Here is a 22661-nt window from a genome sequence, read left to right as displayed (position 1 = left end):
AAATCCTTTGCTTCTCTTCAGTTCATCAAAGTTATTCAAATCTGGATTTTAAACCTGTGTTTCTACAAACCTGACTGGGAGCAGATTCATTTACCTAATGTGAAGGTTAGGCTCAGCACGCAGATTAGGACACCTAAATTTAGGTGTCTGCACGTAGGTGTCTATGTGTGAGGTAGCTGTTGCAGCTCCCATCGCAGTCAGTGGAGGTACCTGCATTTGGATAGCACTCAAGATTCATTGAGCATCTAGATGGTGATTTGAAGGTACGTTATCAGGTGTCTCAAACTAGAAACTGAACTTGAGGTTGGGTATTTATAAAATAGACATCTAAACCTGAGCAGGTATTTATCAAGTGGCTTCCCAGTATAATCGATGAAAAAATGGTCAGTGGAGCTTAGGGTGCGATTAATCTGATCAAATATAAGTGTCTATTTTATAATGAGGTGAATCGTGACCTAAACTCATTTGACTAGCTCTTCAGTTACTCTAATGGGAGCCTAGACACCTGGCTTGCATATAGGCACATACATTGCAGACTAAACTTACATTTGTGTGATCAGTCTGATCCACGTGGCTATGAAATAATCAGATCATCTCATCTGACTTCCTGCATGGAATGGGCTGTGGAACTGAGTTAAGAGGTCTCACAAAAATGTGACCCCACTTACCTAGTGCTTACCCGGAGACTTGGCATGTACCAGGCATTTCCAAGCTCTTCTACAAACTCTATGCAGGGAAGAAAAAAGATTCCTATCTGCACAGCACGTGGGGTTACCCAACAATACCTTCTTCTCATGGGAAGGATTTGGGGGGTAAGAGATGCAGGGCACAACATAATTAAGCCTTTGCACTTCAATGCAAATGTTCCAGAACAAAATTATCAACAACAATAACAAAAAAAAAGATGCAGCCTGTGTGAGAGATTTTCATGATTGTACGGAAAATTCATGATGTATTTTAAGTGTCAAATTGTGTGTCATTCAATTAACTGATACAATGGATACATTGACCATGTCTAAGCACTTTTTATCAACTAATTTTAGTGGAGAGACAGTACAACGAACGAACTCAATTTTCTGTGTTTTCCCAAATGTGTTTTCACCCTTTATCCTAAGTGGGAGCAGCACTTTGTATTTCCCATCACCTCCCCTGCTTCTAATTAAAATTCAGCTATGGGTCAAATCTTTGGCTGGAAAGAGTGTATGCAGACCAGGCTCTGCCTTGTGGTAGAAAGTTACAAAAACAGGATGTATTTTATTTGACTGGAGTGAACTTAGTGGTCAGGGGTCATTTTCATTTAAGAAATATTTTTTTTCTCATGGTTTTCAAATGCATTCTGTCTCTTAAAAGGCAGTGAAAATAAAATGCATTTTTCTCAGCATTTTTTCTTAATGATCTCAAGGCACTTTACTGGCAGTAGTTTGCTCAATCTTGCAGTAGCCATACACAGTGCACATATCACGGCTTGTTTGATCTTTCTCAGGCTTCAGTTTTATTTTCTTCCAGTGTGAGGTAAGCACCTAAGTGCTTCCCAACCTGTAACTATTAAGAGGACACAAACACCGTATGTTATAATGTACTAGATTTTTTTTATGTTACCTTTGTTTTTTCTTTGTACCTCTTCCCAAACTGAGACTTGGTAATGGGTTCTTCCTTTATTTGAGTGGCATGCCACACTTTTCCCTTGTTTTTAGCAACTCCCCAGTGAGTCTTTGATTTGCCCCATTCCATTGATTCCCTCTGAAGTTTTGAAAATTCACTTCAGGAAGATTTCATAATATGAACTTAAGGAAAATAATATAATCTTGCTTTAAAACACTTCCTTCCTCTGTTTTGCTGATGAATTACAACAATTCACAATACCATCTGGCTAGCAACTGGTACAGGACTTATTTCATTGTTTTCAATGTATGTGTTTCTTTTGGTTGTAGAGCACATAAAATGAGGATTCCCTAACTGTGATCAGAGAGCTCCATGCTGCAACGTTAGATCAAGATGTCCCCAAACTACTGGAACTGGGCTACAAACAGCTTTGGAAATCATCTATAGTGTCATAGTGAACTGGAATGTGAGTCCTGTGGTGGAGTATGAAATCGAGGTCTGAATTTTGCAGCTTGAGGCATTTTCTGGAATCAGAGAAAAATGTGCAGAGAAATCTAATGTTATCCCACCTAAGTGGACAATATAGAAACTTAAGCTCATAAATCAAACTCAAAATGAGAAAGGAAACTGTTTGTTGAATCCAGCTTTGTTGTAACTCAGAATAATGGAAATATAGCTGGTCTAGAAGCTTTTATGAACTTTCTATGACCACAGCTTTGAGGAGTCTCACTGAACAGGGTGGGAAGTTGGGTGGTGCTGAGTAAGATAGCCTCCATTCCAAAATCCAAGTGACAAACTAAGCATGGTACAGTTCTGAATTTGACCATGCATAGTCCAGGAGCGTTGTTGATGATATGATGGGGAAGCGCAGCACCTGAACTTCTCATGAGATCATTTGAAGCACTTCATGCACAAGGTGAGTGAGACTACAAGGTTTTCTAGGTCTCCTTTCAAGCATATTTGGTGTACTTGTGAATAACAGAGATTTAATACATAATTTGAGACCTGATTCAGTGTGGATCCTAAGATGGTGCAATTCCAGTGAAATTACATCTCCTTACCTTACACCAAAAGTTCATTTAATTCATTTGTGTGCTGTTGTCACAGGAAAATGAAGAAACAGTCGAAACAGTCTCTAGTGATTATGAGTTTCCCTACAGCCCTTACTCTAAAGTGCATGTTGTCCTCTAAATGTACAAACTACTTAGCAAGAGAAATTCGCTGTCTGTCCCATGAACAGAGACTAATCTTCAGCGTCAGTGCTGCTCCAGCCAAAACCTTGCAGACCGATGTCATGTTTGGTTTGATTTTTTCATACAGATCTTTTGATCGTCAGCTTTTTCTAATAAGCTGTGGCTTATAATAAGAGACAAAGGCGAGCTTCACATTAATGACATGGCAGGTAAAGTTCTTACAATTTATTTTTAGTCCCCCAAACCATCCTAGTCCTCAGATTTAGATCCTTTAAAGCAACTGTTGCTCAACACATGATCTTTTCTTTCATGTTGCTTCATTTATACATGATCATACAATTTCTGCCTGAACTAGAGCATATCATAAAGCTGTGTCATATTCTTTTAATTTTTATACCGAAGGGTTTCAAATGGAACCTAACATAATTAGATTACGTCTAATCTCTTCCCATTTTGATCCCATTCTCAAGAGTGTTTGCAAAGAAGCTTACTTGAGTCTTAAATGCACAACTTTAAATCGTGCTGACGGTGATAAGGGAAGCACACTCTTACGAAAACATACTGACGTGTAGGACAAGACCTCATGACTTTATGAAATGAAATGGCTATCTCCATTGGCAGTGTCTGTTTAGAGAAGCTTTAAAATCCTTGATAAGTTTTTTTTAAACTTCTGCACAAAACCTGTAACAAGTTGATTCAGAGCCCTTCCCTGTTCAGTTCTCCCCTGAATCCCCACTAACCCTTATTAATATCTGCTTGTCACAGGGGTCCCAAGGAGATGGCATAGCTTCTACTAAGGTGTCAGCCTTCAAGATAAAGTGCAGTTTAGAAGTATTTTCAAAGAGCTATCACCTTCCTGGTAGTATATTAAAAGAGATTATGCGTTGCCAGAGACAGCAAGCCTTGTCAGGTCAGGGCAAAACAACATTTTAAGCCGATTGGCTCATATATCTCAAGGTATGTGTGTCCTTGCACAAATTCACTTTCCCCTCAGCCCAGTATTTAAGAAAATCCACTTTTAATGATGTTGATTGATCCGAAGAATGGTCATATTGAACCCCACATATTATTTTGAGGTTAGGGAAGGAGAAAAAAATCCAAGTGGGATAGTAAATTATTGGATTATAAGAAATCTTTGAGGAAAAAAAGCATTATCTTTGGTGTCTGGTTCCTCATCTTTCCTAAAACTCTGCTTTGCATGATAATTTTGTGACGGGATAATGCTTGTTTACACTCCATGGGTATTTGCCAAACATTTGGGAAGATTTGAGCTGCTTTACAGCCTAAAGCTGGCTTTGTTTGCCAGAGCTGAGGAGTGCCTTTAGTAATGATGGTCTCCCCCTCTAAAGGGTCCTGTGGCTTCTTTACGGGATGAAATTGGGCAACTGGTTCCTAGTAAGACCTGGTGTAAACACCAGCCCCAGCAGGATCTGTAAGTGCATTTCCTTCATCAGCCAGGAATCTGAATTACCCAACAGTCCCCAGATTTGGGCAGTCTTACTGCCAACCATGTGATGGCCCTACCTCTGGAAATGAGCTCAGTTGCTTACGGGTGGGAAACATCCTGCAAGAGCTCAGCCAGACAGCAGTCAGCCTGTTTTGTTCTACTGTTGCCATATGGGCTTGGTCTGGGAAAAGATAAATGGATAAGAATTCCATTTTCCCTGGCAAGCTATTTCTCCTGTTAGAACTTTGTAGGTAAGCTTCACGCTGCTTTAACCTGAACAGGAGACCAACTGAACACGGAGTAGCTCAAGGCAACGGTGGAAGAATGTGCTTCAAAGCCTAACCTGCATCCCTCACTTCATGCTGTGCTATATAAATTCCATATTACATGCAGCCTGGGAAAAGACTGCAAATACCATGCTGCTGGGAAAAAAAATAAAAATTAAAAAAAAATCTTTTATAAAGAGCTTTACCTGAACAAACTGAAAATATTTCTTTTCCATCAGTAATTTACACTTCTTTGTCTGCTAGTTTCAGCAGCAAATGGAAAAGGTCATAAAGATTTAACTTTTGCACTACCTTAGACAAGCAATTACACCTTTGTCAGGATCCACTATTACAGCTTAGAGCATCTTCACATTTTATGACATGCTCCTGTTTTCATTTGCTTGTAACTTGATGAAAATGTATCTCTTTGAAGATTTTGAATTTGTTGGTATCTAATAAGTTATACTATTTCTGTTAACTTTGGGTTACTTCTGACATTTTGGCGGTTTACAGGTGAATGATAATAAGTTTTACTCGAATAGTGACTGTGGTCTGAAAACTGTCTATAAAAGTGTCATGAGATTGCAGGTTCCTTATTGTAACTCTATGTCAGATCTTCAGGGTTTACAAAAACATTATCTTCCAATCATTGTCTTCCAACTGCTGTCCTGGAAAACCACACTAAGGCACACACAAAAAAAATTGAGCTAATGTTTTGTTCTGTTGTGCATTGTTGCCAATAGCAGTTAATCTTCTGTCTTATTTGTTTCTTTTCCTTCTCCATTCTGACTGTATTCTACGTTTCCTTGGTTTGAAAGGTAAATGATTTGATTATAGATTTTCTTCTCTTTAATCTGATCTCTTCTCCTGCAGGATAAGGCTCAAATCTGGCTAGAAAAACACCCCAAATTCATGTTTCAAACACTCCAGTTTTCATACAACCACACACATCTTCCTCAGCCAGGTTTTCTAATTTTTGTATTTTCTATTGTGACGGTTTTCAATTCATTGAAAAACTGCTTGGTGTTAACGAGACATTTTAAAATGTAGTGCATCGAGGTATTATGCTTTGTTCTGTGTGCAGTTTTCATAGTTAACAAAAGAAGGCTGGAAGCTAAATCAACATTTAAAAGAAGAGAGAAAGAAATGAGACAATTATTGAAGTAACAGAAGGAATAAGACAGAAGGAGGCTAATGGAAAAAGCCAATAAAAGGCTAGAGGAGACAGAAAATTGGGGGGAAATAAAGGAAGGAGATGAAGAAAATCTGTCCTGACAGACAGAGGGGATGGAAATAGCCCCTTGTGAGCAGTGACAGAAAGCACTGTGTACTTTCCAACCTGATTCACATGGCAGGAGCCACCAGCAGCAGGAAGAGAGACTCGAATCGATGAAATCCTCAAAATCAGAGCTGGGAGACAATAGGACTGGGTGAGGGCAAGTGAACAATCAGAGCCAAAAGGAATGGAAAACAGTATTTTAGGCAGCCAGAAGAATTACAGCTAAGGGCTAACCCCCCTGCTTAGAATCAGAACTTCCACTCCTGATTTAATACGCCTCTTTCTCAGGATTTTCAGTACAAGATGGTGAGCTGATGCTGCCACGCATGGACAGACAAACCTCTGCCTCGTGCGTCATTGCTGCAGAGCGGGCTGGTGCTAAGCTCCTGTAAACATCTACGACAAGATCAAGCAAGTGATGGACCGAAAGTAACACCTGCAGCACAGACACCAAAACTTTCATTTGGGGGAAAACAAACAAAAGCAAAAGCAGCAGGTGGCATAACAGCTGAGTACGTTTAATCTTATAAAATATTGATGCACTTTACTGCATGATACTGGGAAGAATAGCCATCTGGCACCTATTGTTCATAGGCCTATAAGCACTTCATATCAAATCAGATATTTTGAGTGATAGCCTTTGTAATGATGAGAGTAGGTTTTAAAAAGTGACGAGCCTCAAAGGTTGAACAGGGAACTGTTTGAATTTGAGACTAACAGACAGGTTTGGGTTTGTTTGGATACCTGCAGGAGCTTCTGAGCCACTCACTCTCTGGGGTACGTGGCTGTGCATAAATGGTTTATATTTTGACTGACACAGAAAAAATATCAACTCATGCCTTAAAAATGATCTGTAGGCAGGAGTGGAAATGCCATATGCTACGGAAAATATGTTGAGTTCCTGCACCACAGAAGCTAAGCCAAACCTATACAGCACAAACACAAATTGAATAGGAACAGTCCCACACCAGGTTTTAACATTAATTTAGGACCAACCTACTACCTGCTGTCTTTTGAGTCTGCAAAATACCTAATTTTGTAAAGTAAAAGCCATTCTCTTCAGGGCAGCACTTGTGTCCTTATATGAACGTGTAACTTTAGCCCAAAGGTGTTTAAGGACAGGCCGCTATAGCAAAGTACTATGCTCCAAAACTTTCATGGACTTTTAGACTTCAGTTGCCAATTCAAAGCCTACGTCTTTATTTTCAAAGCCATCAGCATTCTGAACACTTGGTCTGTCGGGGATTAAAGCTCCATCAATGAATTGTCGAGGCAGTTGACAGCAAAAGATGTAGTGCTATCTGGAGTCTGATCGCTACCCAGACACACTGCGAGAACTTAGTTTCTCACCTGAAGTGGCACCAATACGCGCGCTGCCTGCAGAGCCGAGCATGTTCTGACGACTTGTGAAGCCCAGGAAGGAATTTGGATGGGTCATCAAATTCATTCCCTTGTCCCAAGGCAAGATTTGAATCTCACCAGGCTGATTTAGCCAGGAATCCATTGATATAGCAAAGGCAGGCTGCAGGCGTAACTAACAGAGAGAAATTTATCTCAATGAGATGTTGCAGTTGGTTCCTATCATCCCACACATATGCTTTGTGTTACGCTTAATTTTTGTAAATGGTGTTTTATGGAAGAGAATGGGTTTCATAAGCTTCATAGCTAAAAAAAAAAACAAAGGGCACGGTACATTGAGAAATAATTGCTGATGAAAATCTCGTATTTTTTACATTATGAATTCTTGTATTCCTTTGAAGTTCAGTAGGATGGATTGTGATGTTACAAGGAATAGGATACTTTATAAGGGAATGCCACTATTCTGTTCTTTTATCTATGGCTTTATGGTATTGCTGCCAAATAATGTCAGTGGCCATGCAGAGTGCTTGGCATCTTACGCCCTATATCTTAAGTGCGGTCTTGACAAGATGAATCATTAATTTGTGGGGGGTAATTTGTGAATATCTTTATTTCTGTGACTCCAGTCACGAATGTAGGTGGCTAGTACAGCATCTGAACTTAAACACAGAGCAGGTCAGCTTTTCAGGTAGGTAACTGGACGTTCCCTGACATGAACAGATACCCCAGCTCAGAATGTAATTCAATGGAGACATCCAGACTGTATCATAGATGGGAGTCTGCAAAGACAGCAGAGACACAGGCAATGCCTCTTGCACGTCCATGAAATGCCCCATAGACTTTTCAGCATTATAAATAATAACGATTGCATATACCTTCACAAAGAACCCTAATAAAAATGGAGCATTGCTGGAAATGCTATCACAGGATTCGTATGTGGGAGTAGTGATAAAACAAGTATGATATCACTGTCAGCCGCTTGGAAAGCTGCGATTTTAGAACCGTTCCACAGCCTAGTTGTAGTATTACAACAGGAAACAATGAGCATATGGGAAACAAAACCGATGATATATAGTTTGAGAATGTATGAAAGAGAGGAGATGGTTTCGATGAAGTAGAGAGCTCCCTGTGGAAGACATTTATCTTAACTAATTAGCCATTTGGGGAGGAAACAAATCCCTAGCTTGAAGAAAGCTAAGCATGTTTTTATATTCCAACAGCTTCTAAAGTTTTAAAAAAGACAATTAAGACTTTAAATTGAAAGGACTCATATCCAACCACAGTGTCCCTCTTGGGATTTATGGATGCTGACAGGCTAGTTAATCGCTATTACTTTCTGAAATGTACTGCAAAGCAATAAATGATTCATATTTTCTACTATTACACCTCCTCAGCACAAGAAGAGAGGAAACATTTAGACAAAAGTGATCCAACCTGCTACTGTCTTGCTACTGTCTTACTACTTTTAGACATTTTCTTCTACATAAAATGAATGTCAAATGCACATACACAGCTCTGTACATTTGCTAGATTCTCAGAGACCATGACGTGTTGGCATGGGTATTTGCCATTTCAGGGGATCCTACTTTCATTGTTCAGGCTATTTTTCCTCCAGAATGAGACAGAACTCTGAGGACAGAGAGTCTATTAAAAATGTTAATATCTGTGGAAAAGATTTAGTGATCTCAGGCTAGCCAGTCAATAATTACTCAGCTCATCTAATCTACCTCGGAATAATGGAGCACTGCTTTCTCCAGCTCGTCGTGAAATATTCTTGTATTACATACTTTAGTAAAAATTAATGTCAGAAGGTGCCAGCCCCCACAACTCATAGTGCAAGTTGTCTGGAACTGCTTATTTTAAAGAGTTTGTCTTTAGTAGATTATGCTAAATTCCTTGGTTAGTATTTGAATAGAAAGCATTTAAATGTAACTATTACACAAACACTGGTTTGTTTAAAACATTCAAAATATTTACCAAGTGTCGCTTTTGTTTGTATCATTACTGGATGTCTTTTAGTACTACATTTTAATTACTGTTTATTTAATCTGTATTTCTAATGTGAAATCATATTTTATTGCTACTTCAAATTCCCTCTTCACCGCAACGCTTTCTTTTTGCTCCAAACCAGCCTCTTTCCGGTAACCACTTCACTGTGGCATTTGAGACATCTCAGAGCGTAAAGCAGCTGTCACATTTCTCTGCTTCTTCCCGTCAGGTTTTGTTTGTAACTCAGCTGAGCGCCCCATGCAAAGCACGGCATGCATACGCATATGGTGCCTGCACGCCCTGAGTGGGAGGACTCCGGCATGGGAAGCTGCTTAAGGAAGGGGTTGGGTTGGCAATGAGGAGCCATTTCTGCTCAGAAAGAGCAGTCAGGCACTGGGACGGGTTGCCCAGGGAGGTGGTGGAGCCACCGTCCCTGGGGGTGTTCGAGGAGAGGTTGGACGTTTTGCCTGGGGACATGGTTTGTGGGTGACAGTGGTGGTAGGGGGGTGGTTGGACCAGGTGATCTTGGAGGGCTTTTCCAGCCTTAATGATTCTGGGATTCTAAGATCAAAGCCATCTCTCTTTTGATCTGAGGTGCAATGTGCAATCAGGTTATCAATTTTTTCTACTTTTATGCACGGGCTTGTGGAATTCACCCATAAAGCTGTATTTCCTATCAGTATCCCATGGTAGTGGCTCATCAGAGAGAACCAAAAAAGGGATGGAGTTTTAAAAATGAGGGTCTTGGTAACTTGGGCAGCACAGCCTAATTGGTAAGATGGAAGGGCAGTGGTCCTGCTTCATGTTTTCCACCTTTATTTCTGAGATTCCTCCTCACGCCCAGTGCCACACCAAGGCAGCGGTGCTGGCAGAGCAGGTCCTGGCTTGACCCTGGAGCCAAACCCCATAACCCCACCACCTTTCCCACCCCGAAACCCCCAAATAACCCAGCCGAGGGCCACCCCAATTCACCACCCGACCTCCCCGACCCCTCTGCTTCCAGGGGGGCTTCGCTGAGGACCCCAAAACGGCTGCAGAGGGAGCGGGGAGCGCGGCCGGGGCCGGGCAGCTCCGCGCCTCGTTGCGAGCACAAAATGGCGGCGGCGGCTCCGGCTCTGCCCTGAGGGGACGGCGCCGGCCGGGGAGGGGAGGGGAGGGGCGGGGGCGGGCAGGGTTTCCATAGCGGCGGCCGCCGGTGTCACACCGGGGCGCTTCCTGGTCGGAGGCCGCCGAGCTCCGGGGCAGCGGAGCGGGAGAAGGAGGAGGAGGCAAGGACGGAGGCCCCCGGGAGAAGAAGGAGAAGGAAGGCGGCGAGCAAAGGTAAGGCAGAGCAAAGGTAGGGGCGAGCCGGCCATTGCGCGCCCACCCCCCCATTTCCCGAAGTGGACCCGGCGGGGTCGCTGGGCGGACGCTTCCATTCGCGGGGCGGCGGGGGGGGGGAAAAACTGCGGACCTCGCCGTTGAGGCGAGCGGGGTGGGACTGAAGTTCCTCGAGAGCCCGGGGGGGAGGTGGGTGCTACCATCCTCCCCCGCGGGGGGACCGCGCTGAGCGCACCCCCCCGGCGGGGTCGGGAGGTGGAAGAGGCGGGAGCTGGCTCCCGTAGGGGACTGAGGTGCTGCGGGCTGTTCCATTCCCAAAGCGGGGGGGTCCGAGTGAGGCAGGACCCTACTATTCCTGCCCGGGGGGGCGGTGGGCATCGTGAGGGGAGCCCTGTGGGGCGGGCGCCATGAGGGGGGTGGCTGAGGGAGCCCCACCTGGAGGTGTCCCGGGGGCTTTTTGTGAGCTTTTAGTGAGGCTCCGGGGCTGTGCAGGGGGAGGAGACCCCCTAAAGTGACCCCTCAGCTTGGTGAGGGGCGCGCAGCCCTGTGAGGGGCTGTGGTGGTCGCCTCAGCCGCCGCTGTGGGGTCGGAGGGGGGGCTGTGAGGGCACCCTGAGGGGTGTGGGGGCAGCCTGAGGGGTGTGGGGGCACTAAAGGGGGTCGGGCAGCCCCTTGGGGCTGTCACCACACAGGGACTGACTCCCTGAGGGCCTCTGTCCTGTCAGGGTGTCAGGGCCTGGGTGCGCTGTGAGGCCGTGCTGCCACCCAGGGCAGGAGCGGGGAGGTTTGGGATGGGCAAAGTTTGGGTGTAATGGGACTTCTCGGCACTGCTGCTCATGTACCTGCTGCCTCGGCTGCTTTTCGTAACACCTCAGGTATGTGGGGAAGAGCGCCAGCCTCAGAGCCGCAGTCCGGTGCAGGAGGGTCCTCAGCCCTGTGAGCGGCTTTCCACCAAACTTCGGGCTCTGTGACCCTCGGTCTGTGCTGGGACTACCAGCAAAAGGAGGAAATTATCAGATGTTTGGCGTCTCTGGGCGATGTGTGTGGTTGTTGCCTGCAGGAAACCACCGCAGTGATTGAATGGCAATGGGAGCGAGAGTCAGGTGGTGGCTGAAAAAGCTGTTGCTGAACTCGTGTACCAGCCCTGAGCCTCTACACACCGAGAGTAACTTTCTCTGTGCAGCTTTCTGCTTGGAGCAGGGGGCTGTGCAGAGAGCTGTCTATTAGTACAAAGCTCATTTTTAGCTTTCACTGAGTCAAAGTGGAACAAAAGTGTGAGTCTGCCTTGCTCACGCTGAGCATATTTTGTGGAGGCTCAGTTCAATGAGAACACTTCTATTAACTCATTTCTCTGTGTGGTTACTTAGTTTGATGCGGAGCCTGCAATCTAGGGCTGCTGCGTGACAGTCGAAACTCAAACTCTCGCAGGCATGTGTGTGTTAGGCACGGCGGCCAATCAGCAGTGCCTGAAACCAAAAGCAATTCGCTTGGACGCTTTGTAGTGTAAATATTCCTGCAATGAACAAAGGGGAGGGTGTGCCCTTGTGCTTGTTTCGTTTGTGTTTCTCGGTGCTTCCTCATTTGTGGCCAGTCAATGATTTGGTGAAGGTTCTGAGACAGCAGCAGCCCGACTTTGTTGGGAACGTTGCATTCTGGCTGTAATGGGCATTTTACTCAGCTAGGATGCTCAGAAGCAAGGTGCGATGATCAGAATTTTTATTGTCTTATTTTGCTAATAGCTGTGCTGTTAAATGGCTTAGTCTTGCTTCTTTGTAGCTTCTCTTGCTACTGATTATAACTTTGGAATTAATTCAGCTGGGATGCAGTGGAAAGTCAGCATTTAGCAGAACTGCCTTCTAACCAGCTGTTCATTTGCCCTCAGTATAAGCATGGACACCAATCATTTCAGACTTAACGTTTTGCCAGCCAGCTAGCTCTAAAGCTTTAAAACACTTGCTTCTGAAATCTCTGGATCTGTTTTCTTTGAGGGGCACTAACGTCTTGGTTTAAAGAAGAAAGTAAAGGACAGTAAAATGCTGCTTTGTGCAGGCAGGCTCCATGTAGATTGTTTTGTCTCTTGTGCGTGCACGTGTGCTGTAAAAACAGTGCAGTCACATGCTGTTCCTTCAGTTTCTGGGTCTTGGGAATCGGGAATATAAATGTTTAGTGTTAGCTCCTTTAGTATCCAAGTTAAATTGCTGCTACAGCAATGTACACACAGACTTGACTTGGATCTTTCACTGACGAATTAAAGGGAATCTCTTTCTCTGGAAAGAGTCACTGTACGTGGACTTAAAATATGCCGTAACTTTCTTTTACTCTGGTTTATACTTGTCATACTGAGAATATTGGGTAAAAAGGGGACCTAGCATCAGGTGTGGAAACAGATAATTGAACGTGTTATTAAGTATGCTCAAACTTGAAATTGTAGGGAACTCTTCCCAATTCCCATATCCCATTGCACTCTTACTTAAAATGCCAGTAGTTTTGCAACTATTGAAGCTGAATACCACGGAGGGCTAGGAAATGTGGGGTTAGTAGGGGAAATACTGGGTTGGATGCAAGGGTTGCTCTTCAGGAACAGAGAAGGTTCAAAGGTTGGTGCGTGGGTTTTTTATGGGCTTGTTAATAGCAAGAGGATGTCAGCTACTGTCTTGAATAAAAATACAGTTTTTCAAGATGGTATCTGTAAGCAGGACGTTCAGCAGGAACATTCTTTCTTTCTCCTGTTGCATAATATTTGGTAGTGTTTGTGCACGGGAGAGAACACCACGAGCATTGAAAGCAATCAGGTGGTTGGTTGAGAAAGCGAAGTGACAGCAGTTTGCTTTCCTAACACGCATCCTTAGGAAAAACTTCAATGTAGTATTGCAATAGAAGGTACAGACTTTCTGGTGCTTGGCAGTGCTGACTTTTCCTGACTTTCCAGTACTGCTTGCTGTGCTCCAAATTGCAGATAAAATAGGAAGCCTTCCTTTTTGGGGAAGTGGGCGCTTTCAAATAGTCTAAGAAAAAAGCCTGCAGGAAAGTGCTCGAGTTAGGAACAAGGGAAACACAAAGCACATAAGCAGCAGTATTTCAAATAAAAAATAAATGTAACTGGAAACTTTTATTGGCTAGTGAACAGGTATTAGCAGTAGCTAAACAAAAGATTTAGAGGCAGAAGGCAAAATTGCAAGAACGTTTTATGTATGGAGGTCTGAGTTCAAGTCACCATGGAATTGAAACATTCACTTCTCATAGTTATGGCACAGTTTTGGGTAGCATATAGCTGCTAGATTCTTCACCACTCGTTTCCGTAGTTTTACGTGACTAGGTTTTCTGATAAGATTAATTATGCTATTATTATCATGAAGTGGTTTTCAGAACTGATGCTTTGTTTTTTCCTTATGAGTAGCCTTTTCCTGTAGATACAGACAATAAACCGTCACCTAATGAGATGTCTCTGAGGGAAGGTTGTACTTACAAAATAAGGTGAGGCTGTACTGTAGGAAAATCAGGTTGAATTGGAGAGACCAGTCTTCCGGTTGTCTCTGCATGAGACTGAAGAACAATTTGGGCTCAAAAGCCGTGTGGAGCTCCAACCAAAAGTGCTTTGGACCTGGGTGGCATGCCGTCTGTAAGGCTCGTTTGATGTTCTTAACATAATAACTGTAATTAGGCTGGTAAATGGTTAAATGTCCTGGAAGTTATATTTGCTAATTTTGACATCAGCAGTCAAAAGAAAACTGACAAGGCTGCACTTCTAATGATACACTTTAACCAGCCACTTCATTTTCGATTAGGCTGCGCGTACTTAACCGTTTAATTTAGCAGCTGCTCAGGGAGAATTGACAGGACCTGCAATTCAAACTGTTGCTCTTCAGTGATTGCACCATCTAATGGCTTTGTGTTCCTCTTTTTTATAATGTTTGCATACATGTTTCTGCAGCACGATACCGTTTTCTTCCCCTATTAAGCCTCTTCCCTCCATTACTTTTAAAACGTTTGTTGTAAGTTTCAGTGAGTTCTGAAACAGCTTCCTTTCGGCTGTCAGAACATTTTTTAAAAACTGTTTTTAGCAATTGCTATATCATCTTCTTGTGATGTCAGCCCAGTCCTATGAAAAGTCATCAGCTTCTTGGCACGTGCTGTAAATCTGTCTTATTGTTGTTATTATTTTTAAGCCTTAGGAGATCAGGAGTGTTGAGACTTGAAATCTGAGTCAGCACGAGATATGATCTGCCTGGCTGAACACAGGTGGTCAGGTTCAGCAAGTTCTCATTGGTTTGAAAAGAGGAAATTCCTTTTCTCTGTGCAGGTATTAAAGGAAAACTTCATGGTTTCATAGATACATTTGTCTTTCTTTTCCTAATCTCAACTGTGAGGTGAAGTTATTTCAGATTAAGTGTTCTATCAGATTGCTTTTAGCAGCAGGATGCAGATTATGCAATATTTTAAAAAAAATGTACTTGCTGTGCTGTCGTTGTTGAAGATTAAGTCCTGCATGTTTTGCTCCAGGGGAAGCCAGGCCTATTGTTAGCGAATCCATAGCTGCCCTACTTAGGTGCCTTTTCCTCATTTCAATTAGACCGAATGATCCCATGGCTTACAGTTACTAGAAATTGTAACTTTTGCAGGTTTTGTTTCTGAGGAAGTGCAGGATGCTAGTGCCAACTCAGGTTTATTTAGTAAATTTCTTTGTAGCTCTTGTGTTTCAAAGAGTTTCTCTTTTATTGCATCTTCTTGTTAGCTGAGGGCATTGAAGGAAAATACCACTTTGATAATGTTTTTAGTTACTACATCTATATCATATTCTCAAGAAAATAAGACTGTTTGTTATCTTTTGGGAATGGTTAGCATTTCTGAAACTAGTCCATGCAAACAAGTTTGTAATATGAATGTTAGAAGAAAGTACACAAACTTCAAAATATAGCTGTGAGCAGTAAAGTTCCTCAGTCAGAACAAATAGGTTTTGTGTTATTTTTTTTTTTTTTTACCAAGAAAGATTGAAAATATAGTAGGAGAGAGTTTATGTATAACATTTATTTAAAGCTGAAAAATTATTTCTCTCTTTATTTTCCTGCCATCATCAGGACATGTATACCTCTGAGAAACCTTCTCCAACAAGATACCTTGCTTCAAGACCTGCCTTGGATTATATGCAAAGAAGTTTCCAGTCATGAGTGAGTAGATTCCTTTATTAAAAACAAACATTTTGCTTTTAGTTGAGAAGAAATTTTCTTCTGTAATGAGCTTTGGAAGGTGGTCCTTCCTTCAGAATATTATACTGAATTTTCTTCTTCAGTCCTTTGATAATGATGCCAAGATTGGCAGATACTCTTCTTAACCTGCAAAGTTTTGATCAATGTGTGCTCTGTAAGGCTTCTGTGTTGGTAGCCTGGTGTTGTTCTCAAGAAGGTGAGTTCTGAAACAAGCTGACCATTGTTTCTTTTTTTCAGCGTAAATAAAATACCCAAATGTGAGGGGAAAATGTCTTGTGTTTGCTTAAAAATTCCAAAATATGTGAATGTCCAGTAAATTCAAATAGCTGGTAAAGATCCAAAGTAAAATGAATGGACTTCATTTTATGGGGAAAATAAATTTATTACTCAAATGCCAGTATAGAGGTCTGATCCCAAAGGAATTTTGGCATGTGTTAGAAAGATATAAGCCGCAGCAAACTGTGACTTAGGATCTGTTTTGGTGGGGAAAAGAACTTGAAAACAGAAGTTCTGTTTCAGACCACAGCTGATGGTTAAGATAATCTCTTCTTAGCGAACTGTTTTGTGCGAATGTCTTTCATAAGTTTTTGTAGATATGAGACTACTTAATATAAATTGTGGCAGCAATGTTACCTAGCCTTGCATCGCACAGGAGTAATGATATAACTTCCTAAACATGTGAGCTGTGCTTATAGTACAGCTTAGTTTCAATACAACTAAATCTGTTAGAGAATAAGCATCTAATTCATGGGATAATCATATCCTGTGTTAGTAAAATAAGTCTGTTTGATTTTCTGGCAGGAAGTAACTAGAAGAAAATTGTTGGTTGAATTTCTTGTCAGAGACAGTCTTTGTTTTTTTTAGCTTGACATCTGAAAAAAAAAAAAAAGATGGACGAAATGTTTGGTAATTGCAGCAAAGAAAAAATACACCAAAAAATGACCGAAAGAAGTGCTGAGTTCAGGGTCCATGCTTAGCGCAGTTTGAACTGTTTTAGTACTTTAGTAGCATTATATGTGTTTCCCTTCATATTGCTGTTCACACTTGTTTATTTCCTGATGTTTAAAGTATTTGAAGTTGGGCATAAATGACGACTTTACGAGCAGTAATTCACGTACCTGAATATCCTGACTTGTCAGACGCTGCTGTGTTAATCATCATTCATTTTTAGAGCATCTTGTGCTGTCATCGCCTAATGGATACTCTTAAATATATTTGTCTTTTTACCTTTTGAATTATAGCTGCTGTGTTGTGTGACTCACCACGGTTTTGCTGTGGTTTGAGTATAACAAATGATGTCATTACTTGAGCAAAACACCATTGATTTTGATGAGATTTTGACATGATTTTAGATTGGAAAGTCTGCTCTGTATTAGGAAGAATACCTGTGTTCAAACAAAAGGTAACACTTCAGCAGTGCTTTTTGTGGTGGTTAATGATAATGTTAAGCAAAACGTAGTCTCCTGTTTGTGGGAAGAGCACCGTGTTCCTGTGCTAGATGAGCCGCTGAAGTCTGCGCTGAGTGATGGGCTTCAAGGACGCTACTTGAAAATGCTGCTTTTTTTAAACATTTGAATTAGAAGAGATTCAATATTTACATTCGGCTGTTCTTGGACTTCTTAGCTTACTGTTTATTTCAGAGAAACTTAAACTACAAGCTCAGTATTTGTAGTTTTGTGCTTCTTTCTACTAAACATGTTATTGTAAAAGGTATTTATCATCTTAAGAACATACATTTGTCTGCATGCATGCAGACATGAAAATTTATACATAAAAAATGTGGCAGCTAGAACAGCTAGAAGTGTTAAAATGATGAGAGTCTCTAACACTCCTGTATGTCATCTAGTGTAATTCAAAATGAAAATCTATCTAAAAGGAAAACCTAAAATGTCGGGACATCAAACCTAAGAAATCTAATGTTGTGCTGTTCAGAAAATTCAGACTACTGTTATGTACAGACCATGTTATAGAATCCTACTTGTTATTTTCTTGTGGTAGAATCACAGAGTGGTTTGGGTTGGAAGGGGCCTGAAAGATAATTTAGTCCCAGCCCCCTGCCATGGGCAGAGATACCTCCGACTAGCCCAGGCTGCCCAAAGCCCCATCCAGCCTGGCCTTGGGCACTGCCAGGGATGGGGCAGCCACAAACACAACTCTTATAGTTTAAAGCCATCCCCCTTGTCCTACCACCACACCCCCTGACACACAGTCCCTCCCCAGCTCTCCTGCAGCCCTTTCAGGCCCTGGCAGGCCGCTGGGAGGTCTCCCCGGAGCCTTCTCTTCTCCAGGCTGAGCACCCCCAGCTCCCTCAGCCTGGCTCCACAGCAGAGGGGCTCCAGCCTCTGAGCATCCTCGTGGCCTCCTCTGGACTCGCTCTGATCCATCCCTGTCCTTGTGCTGGGCCCAGAGCTGAACGCAGGCTCCAGGTGGGGGCTGAGGAGAGCAGAGCAGAGGGGGACAATCCCCTCCCTGCCCTGCTGCCCACGCTGTGTTGGTGCAGCCCAGCACACGGTTGGCTTTCTGGGCTGCAGGTGCACATTGCTGGCTCGTGTTGGGCTTCTCATCCACCACCACCCCCAGGTCCTTCTCCTCAGGGCTGCTCTCCATCCATTCTCCACCCAGCCTGGATTTGTGCTTGGGACTGTCCTGTCATTGAGGGTGACCATCCAGCTAGTTCCTTACCTGCTGACAGGTCCATCTGTCAAATCTGTGCCTCTGTAAGTTAGAAACAAGGATATCATAAGGAACAGCATCAAATGCTTTGCACAAGTCCAGGTAGCTGGTGTCAGTTGCTCTTTCCCTACCTCCCAGTGCTGTAACCCCATTGTAGAAGGCCACCAGATATGTCAGGCACCTGCCCTTAGTGAAGCCCTGCTGGCTGTCCCCAGTCACCTCCTTATTTTCCATGTGCCTTAGCATTGTTTCCAGGAGGATCTGCTCCATGATCTTGCTGGGCACAGAAGTGAAACTGGCTGTCCTGTAGTTCCCTGGTTCTTCCTTTTTTTCCCTTTTTAAAAATGGGGGTTCTGTTTCCCCTCTTCCAGTCAGTGGGAACTTCACCAGGTGGTCACAACTTCCCAAATGTGATGGAGAGTGGCTTAGCAACATCATCCACCAGTTCCCTCAGGACGCATGGATGCATCTCATCAGAGCCCATGGGCTCGTGCACCTTCAGGTTCCTTAGCTGGTCTCAGACCTGATTTTCTCCTACACCCAGCAGTTCTTCATTCTCCCAGTCCCTGCCTTCCCCTTCTGGGGCTTGGGCTGTGTGGCTGGAGCTTTTGCTGGTAAGATGGAGGCAAAAAAAGTCACTGAATACCTCAGCCTTCTCCACATCCTGGGTAACTAGGTCTCCTGTCTCCTTCACTTGATGCAATGTATATTTCCATTGCTGATTGGGAAGGACTGGTCTAGAATCTCAGTCCTAAAATGAATCCTAAAAATCACTTCTCTATTATCTGCCCTAAATTTATTCACAGGCAGTTCGTAACCATTTGATTTTCTGCCAATCTTAATTATTTGCTTGAAGAGCTACTTCTACCTTGCATCAAATTTGTTGTTCTTGTGGCTTGTTAAAAAAACACAGTATTTTATTGAAGCAACTTCTAGAAGCAACCTGTGCTATCTTGGTATTTAAGAAACACGTCTTAACCAGTCATTTGCTTAAAAATAAGCTTAAATTTATTGAGAAAGTGAGTAGGGGAACTCTTGCTGTTGTGTAACTTCTAATAGTTACCAGGTGCCTGGTTAAGTGCCTTGGGTCCTGCTGTATTTGATCATCTGCAGGACTGGAGAAGAGCGTTGGTAGAATTGCCAAGCCCAGCATCCATGGCAGCTGGCTTTTGTTTGTGGGCAGTACAGAGAAACTGAAAAGGTGCTAAAATGAGCAGGCTCTCTTAAAGCTTTTATTTCTGTGGAATTCCTTTATAAATGTCTGCTGTCATAAATAAGGCAAAGATTAATCCACATTTCAAATTACACTGTAGCTTTGTGACCTCATTATCCTATGAGGCACAGTGTACCCAGGCTAGATCTTGATTTATTTTATGCTTAAAGATAGCCAGGATTTCTCTGAGAAGCTGTATCTGACCTGCCAGAAGTGTCACACCACAGGCAGAGTTGGTTTAATCTCTTACATTTTCTCCAGTTGTTGACATTTGGCTGCCAGAAAATGTGTAGCGTCATGATAAAAATTCTTAGGCTTATAAACAGTGCTCTTCATGTTTGGGAGTTTTCCTGTGCTTTCTCCTTTGAAGAAAGGTCAGTGCGATGAACTTGCTTGAGCTGCCTGCAATGAACTTGGTTTGCAAACAATTAAACTAAATGTTAGTATATACTGTTGCAACAAGCTGCTGACATCTTCATTTTTTTCCCTTAAATGTATAGGATGCAGTGCCAAGTTTTTTTTCTGTATTTTATTCTGCTGTCATAATAAATTCTATGGAATAATTCCTTCCTGACTTTCTTTCTTCTAGTTTTGTTTCCCACACCCTTAAAACTTACACTGCGTGCAGTTGGGAAGTGAACCTGCTATTCTTCGTGTTTCAGTATAATCTGTTTAGGTTTTCCTTGTGACTGACTGAGCACAAGAGCACGTTTTGTGTGTTTGGAGAGACGCTGTGCAGCGTAACCTTATATTTGGGAATTGGTCAGTGTGGTCTGGTAATGAGGTGGGAAACCTTTTGCTCTACCAGTTCAAATCAAGACCGTGATGGTATGATTAAAGGCTGCCTCTCTTTGATGGTTGCTTATTTTCTTGACCTCTCATTACAGCTGGCTTTCTAGCTTGTGCTTATGGAGAAACCTTAGCTTTTGTGATTTTGAAAAACAAAAACATGCCAAAAACCACATTTCCCTCCCTTTCTGAGTTCCTGTGGCGTGTGTAAAGAAATATATTTGGCTGTCAGCTTCTGTGTTCGTGAGTAATAAATCTGGGAATTAAAACAAATAACCTGTTCAGGTCAATCTTAAATATGTAATGCTTTAGCAAGTATGCATTATTGTATCTCTGTTTGCAACTCAGAAAAGAGTCTTTTGGGTTTATGTACTCCTAAAACTCCTAGGCTAAGAAAAGTGCTTGGTTGAGGCTGCCTCAATTTCCTACCACCCCCTTAAATCTGCCCTCCTTTTATGCCAGAATGAATTGATAATGAGCTGAGGAGCAAGTCAAACACTTGATAAAGTAAATGCTGAGAAACGGACAATGACCTGTACCTCAAAGTGTAAGGTTGTTACATGGTTTGGGTAGTCTGGAAAAGTTGTTGCGAATAATGTTAAGGTTGATTCATGCAGCTTAAGAGGCCTTTTAGTCATCGGTTGTTTTCAATCAGCCGAGATTGAAAGAAGGGAGAAGACTTTGTGATTCATGGACAAAATTGCCTGCTGGAGGAGGAAAATGCAAAAGTAAGCTAAAAGATGTTTCTAATGAATAGCTACGGGATGTCGGATTATTTTCTTATATTGCAAGCTAAGGTTTTGTTTTATTTTTTTGAACTGAGAACCCTGAGCACCCATTTTCAAAATACAAGCTTGAAGATGCAGAGTGTGAAGTGTTTTCTGTAGCAATTGTTCTGATTTCACAGAAGAATTATATTCTAATCTCTCGAAATACTGTCATTTGAGAAATAGTAAAGAAGCTACTGCCTCCTGGGTCATCTTTACTGAAATTTGCAGTAGTAATGCTTTATGAAAAACCTATTCAAGGTCTGAATGATAAAGAGCCATAATGCAGGTTTCAAAAAGCTTAATTTGAAGACTCAGGACACTTGAAAAAATATCTTTAAGAGTTAAACAGTTGAATCTTGGGGCTTTTTTATTGGTACCTGGAAAAGAATGAAATCCACAAAATACTTCTGTGAACCAGGAGTCTCTTGCACGTTGCTGACTCCTAAAAGTTACCTCACCGATAACATTACTGTTTTTCTTATATGTGCTCTGCATTTTCTTGAAGCTATCGGGGTAACTTGGCAGTTTATATAACTGTAACGACATGCGTGAGTTCTTGGGTTGGAAGAAGCTGTGGTGTAGTAATTTGTTTGTAGTGGGGGGATGAAGCATGAAAAATGCACGTGTACTAAGGTGTCTAGCTCTTGAATCTAGCAGTCAGGAGAAATGCTTACCATTCTTGATCTTGCTTCATTGATACTCTTCTGTTTTATCTATCTATATTTTCCACTTCTGTTTTCTTCAATTACAGGTAGCTAATGCTATGTGTATGCTGGGTGCACTCCTTATTGTGCAGCTAGTCCTCAGGGAGGCCATCATCAAGCGTGCAGGAGATGAGTTTTCTGACTTGAAATTGATCTAGAGGTAACGGTTAATGAGTTACAGAAACTTCTGGGAACTTGCAGGAAAACTTCTGATGAAGTCAAATTTCATTTGAAAGGTATGGCTTGGAGTGAGAGCCAGGACTGAACTGAGGGGCTTCAAGACTTCATGACACCCTTGCAATGTTGCCATAGCCAGCAGAGATGGTGTTGTTTCCCTGTCTCAATTCCTGCGTTCTTCCTTATTGAGCAAGCATTCATGAAGTTGATTTAAATTGGGTGGGCTCCCTAACCTGTGTACTTCACAGTTGCAGCAGCACAAACCATTCATGCAGCTAAGTGAGCAAAGCACGGGGGTGAGAGTAAGTGGTCAGTGGGTGAGACAGTTCTCTCCAGTGTAAGGCTGTCTTTACCTTGCTTGTTGTATGCGTGGAACCATCGTAACGTGGAACAATGCTCCAGTTCCACCATGGAGTCATATCAAGCTTCCTCAACACTAAGAGAGGAGAGGCATCTCCAGAGGGCTAATCAGATCTCAGATGACCCAATTTCTCACCAGTGCTGTAATTAAACCTCTCCTCTAAATACAGAGGGCTTGTTAGTCAGAATAAAATATAAACCACAATACTTCACATGCACAGCACAGATGTATGACACTGAGGAAATGTAGGCATGTTAGTAAAAACTTGCTTGTTTTCTTAATATTAACATTTTATGATGTTGGATTTGTTGTTGTG

General features: G+C 42.4%; 1 protein-coding gene across 5 annotated transcripts in view; it reads left to right on the top strand.

Annotated features, from left to right (window-relative positions):
* The first annotated feature begins 10277 nt into the window (after positions 1-10277).
* USP6NL (USP6 N-terminal like) overlaps positions 10278-22661 on the top strand; it is a 118286-nt gene continuing 105902 nt past the window's right edge. The window contains exons 1-2 of one of the 5 annotated variants that reach the window (XM_027460736.3): positions 10278-10455; positions 15530-15619. In XM_027460736.3, the coding sequence (XP_027316537.1) occupies positions 15616-15619 (4 nt within the window). In that variant the 5' untranslated portion in view covers positions 10278-10455; positions 15530-15615. Of the gene's footprint in view, positions 10456-11119; positions 11330-12014; positions 12153-14631; positions 14755-15529; positions 15620-22661 lie in introns of those variants that run through there. The other 4 variants (XM_072044299.1, XM_021270915.4, XM_005009644.6 and 1 more) reach the window with 4 other exon arrangements.

Source organism: Anas platyrhynchos, chromosome 1 (genome assembly GCF_047663525.1).
Source record: "Anas platyrhynchos isolate ZD024472 breed Pekin duck chromosome 1, IASCAAS_PekinDuck_T2T, whole genome shotgun sequence".
NCBI classification, from domain to species: Eukaryota; Metazoa; Chordata; class Aves; order Anseriformes; family Anatidae; genus Anas; species Anas platyrhynchos.
Note: the sequence above shows the minus strand (reverse complement) of the source record. Positions and strands in the feature narration are given on the sequence as shown.